The 4,345-nt window shown below is 47.7% G+C and overlaps 1 protein-coding gene across 1 annotated transcript in view; it reads left to right on the top strand.

Moving 5' to 3' along the window:
* Positions 1 to 3,073, top strand: part of MRPL58 (mitochondrial ribosomal protein L58) — a 10,415-nt gene extending 7,342 nt beyond the window's left edge. The window contains exons 2-5 of the mRNA XM_008073353.1: positions 1,150 to 1,266; positions 1,809 to 1,891; positions 2,297 to 2,466; positions 2,727 to 3,073. Of these exons, the coding sequence (XP_008071544.1) occupies positions 1,150 to 1,266; positions 1,809 to 1,891; positions 2,297 to 2,466; positions 2,727 to 2,811 (455 nt within the window). The 3' untranslated portion in view covers positions 2,812 to 3,073. The remainder of the gene's footprint in view (positions 1 to 1,149; positions 1,267 to 1,808; positions 1,892 to 2,296; positions 2,467 to 2,726) is intronic.
* Positions 3,074 to 4,345: the final 1,272 nt, after the last annotated feature.

Here is a 4,345-nt window from a genome sequence, read left to right as displayed (position 1 = left end):
ACTCACCTCAGCCTCCCAAAGGCACGGGATTACAGGCTGAGCCACCAAGCCCGGCTCAACAGATGTTTTAACACAAAGACTGTGAGCTAGGCAATGGGAATACACAATGAATCAGACAGTCCTGCCCTCTTGGAGTTTATGGTCTATTGGGATTCCACATCTGCCACAGCTTGACTAAAACTAAGTCTGTCCCTTCATTTGAACTTTTGAAAGAATCTTTGCTTTAAAACAAACAAAATGAGAAGCAAAAAGTGAGGGCAGCAGGATCTGGTAGAATACACAGGAACAGACAATGGGGCCCTAACTTCACTTCCTTTGCCATCTATGTGACCTTGGGAAAGTCACTTGCTTTTGATTTCAGTTTTGGCATCTGTAAATAATCTCCCGCTTTACTGATCTGAATGTTACATTTATACAAACACACACACACGTGAGTACAATGGTTTCCATACCCACTAGCTCCGCGTTCGTGGATTCAATGAACCATGGATTAAAAGTATTGGGAGGAAAAAAAGAATGGTTGCTTCTGTACTGAACAGGTTCAGACTTTTTCCTTGTCATTATTCTCTAAACAATAAAGCATAACAATGATTTACAGTACATTTACATTCTATTAGGTATTATAAGTAATCTAGAGATGATTTAAAGCATACAGGAGAATTGCATAGATTATATGCAAATACTACACCAGTTTATATCTATGGATTTTGGTATCCGTGGGGAGGCCTAGAACCAACCCTCTATGGATACTGAGGGACAACTGTATAAAACTGTATAAAAGTTGGCCAGGCTCAGTGGCTCTGCCCTGGAATCCCAGCACTTTGGGAGGTTAAGGCGAGTAGATTGCCTGAGCCTGTGGGTTTGAGACCAGCCTGGGCAACTTGGCAAGACCTGGTCTTTTCAATAAATGAAAAAATTAGCTGGATGTGTTAGCACACGCCTGTAGTTCCGGCTACTTGGAAGGCTGAGGCAGAAGGATCATCAGAGCCCAGAAGGTCAACACTGGGGTGGCCCTGAGCCTGTGTGTCACTGCACTCCAGCTGGGGCTGTGGAGTGAGACTCTAACTCAAAAAAAAAAAAAACTGTATAAAAGTCATTGAAAGAGAGATATGTACAACAGGGATAATTATATTCATATTAAATTAGCAGTTTGTACATTTTGCCATGGAATAATCCACTTTGTGTGTGTTTTCTTCTTTCGTACAGATCGCTTGACAGTTTCTTATTGTCGGAGTAGTGGTCCTGGGGGGCAGAATGTTAACAAAGGTATGTGTAGGGTGCCTTGTTGCTTTCTTTTGCTTCAAACCTTAGCTGGAAGATGGGCCTGAGGAGCTCTGTGATTATGCTCATATAGAATAAAGAGATTTTTTCCAGCAGAAGCTTAAATACAGCCAGCTTATAATAATCCTCTTTATTCTTTTGAATGTGGTCTGATTCTCAGATGCTCAGCTGTGGGTTGCAAGGACTAGGATTGGCTTGTGGGTCTAAACAAAGAAAAATCACAGTGTGAGCTGGCATCCAGCTCCAAGAATAGGTTTTCTTCATGCTGATGGAACCCATCCCTCCCCCATTCTTTTTTACACCCAGTAAAACTGTAAGAGAAGCACCGGATATTTAGTTACTGGAAGTCTATTTTTGTCCCAAAGTGCCTATCTTTGCAGACTCATCCTATGGCCAGCGTGGACATAGGCTAGAACATGGTTGGGTGTGTGGCTTCCCTTTGTTTCAGGATGGTCGGGGGTCACCCGGAGACAGAGCCTCCCTGAGAGTCTCAGGAGCCCATGCTGCTTTCTCCCTTTCATCCACAGTGAATTCCAAGGCTGAAGTCCGGTTCCATTTGGCATCCGCTGACTGGATTGCAGAGCCGGTGAGGCAGAGGATTGCCATCACGGTAACCACCAGTCCTTTCTGTCCCTAGAAATCCCTCAGTGACTTTATTTTTTTATTTTATTTTTATTTTTTTGAGTTGGAGTCTCACTCTGTCGCCCAGACTGGTGTGCAGTGGCCGCTCCCGGCCACTGCAGCCTCAACCTGCTGGGCTCCGGCGATCCTTCTGCCTCAGCCTTCCGAGTAGCCAGAATTACAGGCATGCACTACCACTCCTGGCTGATTTTTTGATTTACTGTAGGGATGAGGTCTCGCTGCCCAGGCGGGTCTTGAACCCGCGGGCTCAGGCAATCCACTCACCTCAGCCTCCCAGAGGCGCGGGATTACAGGCTGAGCCACCGAGCCCAGCTTCAGTGACTTTTAAACCTTAACTCTAACAGGACTTTAGTTTTTCCTTTGTTCTCTGCAGCATAAAAACAAGATCAACAGGTCAGGAGAGTTGATCCTCACCTCTGAAAGTAGCCGCTATCAGTTCCGAAATCTGGCAGATTGCCTACAGAAAATTCGAGACATGATTGCTGATGCCAGCCAGACGCCCAAGGAGCCATCCAAAGAAGATACGAAACTTCAGAGAATCAGGTACCGGGAAATGCCCTAAGCAGCCCTAAAATGTGGGCGAGAGTCTGCACAGGTAAGAAAGGAGGCGGCTAGAGCCCAAGACCTGCCAGCAGGCCAGGAGAAGCTCCAGGAAGAGGAGAGGACGCTGACCTGGCACGGGGCTTGCGAGCTGGCACCTGCCGAACTGGCTGCTCTGCCTCCCATCGAGCTTCCAGCTCCTCTCACCCTGTTGAAAAGCACTGATTGGGCATCTGGGCCTAATTGCAGTCTTTTGTTTTCAGGATAGAAAACATGAATCGGGAAAGGCTGAGACAAAAGAGAATTCATTCTGCCATAAAGACAAACAGGAGGGCAGACGTGGACTGAAGTCACCCTCTGCAGCTGGAAAGACCCTCTTCGGGCACTGGGCGGCTGCAGCTGAGAGGCCTCTAACACCATGAGGAGATTTCTTTTTTATTTTTTTCTGTTAATTCTTGTCTATAACATTGGAGCCATCACAAGAATGTTTAGTAGAAATGAGGGCTGCAGCACTGGTTGCAGAAGTCTTTGTAGGCAACCACCATGTTGTCAGACCTTCGTTATTCATCTAATGTATTCGTGACAATAAATTCTAAACTCTGTAGGCTTCCCTTCTCATTCAGAATGCTTCAGAATTCCTGCCTTTTCTCTCCATTGAAATCTGCCTCCAGGTATTGACTCAGCACTGACATTATACCACAGCACAGGGGGGAACAGAGAGGGGTTCTGGTGTCTGAGTAGGAGGACAGAGACAGGTGAGCCAGCATTTGAGCCCAGTCATGGGAAAGGTAATCAGGAGAGGGGAGGAGGAAGTGGCACTGAGGGAGCAATGTAGATACAGAGCTTGGGTGGAGGAGATGACAGGAAGACTGCAGTGCTGGATGGCGGACTCGTGCAGAGGTATTGTGAGAGGTAAGCCTGGAGAGACAGGCTTGATGCAGACAGCCTCAAATTCAAGTTAAGGAGTTTAGATTTCAAGAAGTGTGGATAAGCCGGGCTCGGTGGCTCAGCCTGTCATCCCAGCACTTTGGGAGGCAGAGGCGAGAGGATTGTCTGAGCCCGTGGGTTCGAGACCAGCCTGGGCGACTTGGTGAGACCTCGTCTCTACAATAAATAAAAAAAATTAGCCAGGCGTGGTGGCACATGCCTGTGGTTCCAGCTACTTGGAAGGCTCAGGTGGGAGGATCACCTGAGCCCAGTAGGTCCAGGCTGAAGTGGCCGTGAGCATGCCACTGCACTCCAGCCTGGGCAACAGAGTGAGACTCCGACTCAAAAAAAAAATGGAGAGCCACTAAGGCTCTTGAGCAGGAAGGAGTATTCTGTGTCAGGCGCTGTATTAGGCAGTCTTTTAGGGGCAGGAGGACTAAGCTGGAACTGGAAGGAGATTTTTGCAATCCTTTGGGTACAGGGAAGCATACCCAGGTTAGCATAACAGTAGTAGACTACTCTGGCATGGATGCATTTCTTAGGCTGGTCTATATTATATTATCTAGTTCTCTTTAGAGCATCACCATGATGCTTTTTTTTTTGAGTTGGAGTCTCCCTGTTGCCCAGGCTGGAGTGCAGTGGCATGCTCACAGCCACTGCAGCCGCAACCTGCTGGGTGCTGGGCTCAGGTGATCCTTCTACCTCGGCCTTCCAAGTAGCTGGGACTACAGGCACATGCCACCACACCCAGCTAATTTTTTGATTTATTGGAGAGACGAGGTCTTGCCAGATTGCCCAGGCTTATCTCGAACTCGGCTCAGGCAGTGCCCTCACCTCAGCCTCCCAAAGTGCTGAGATGACAGGCATGAGCCACCACACCTGACTTCAGAGTTATTTTGGATTTTTTTTTTTTGAGTTGGAGTCTCACTCTGTCGCCCAGACTGGAGTGCAGTGG

The sequence above is a fragment of the Carlito syrichta genome, unplaced genomic scaffold, assembly GCF_000164805.1.
Source record: "Carlito syrichta isolate Samal-C Ts95f unplaced genomic scaffold, Tarsius_syrichta-2.0.1 Scaffold315826, whole genome shotgun sequence".
Classification (NCBI taxonomy): Eukaryota; Metazoa; Chordata; class Mammalia; order Primates; family Tarsiidae; genus Carlito; species Carlito syrichta.
The sequence above is the reverse complement of the archived record's forward strand: the minus strand, read 5'-3'. Positions and strand labels throughout refer to the sequence as shown.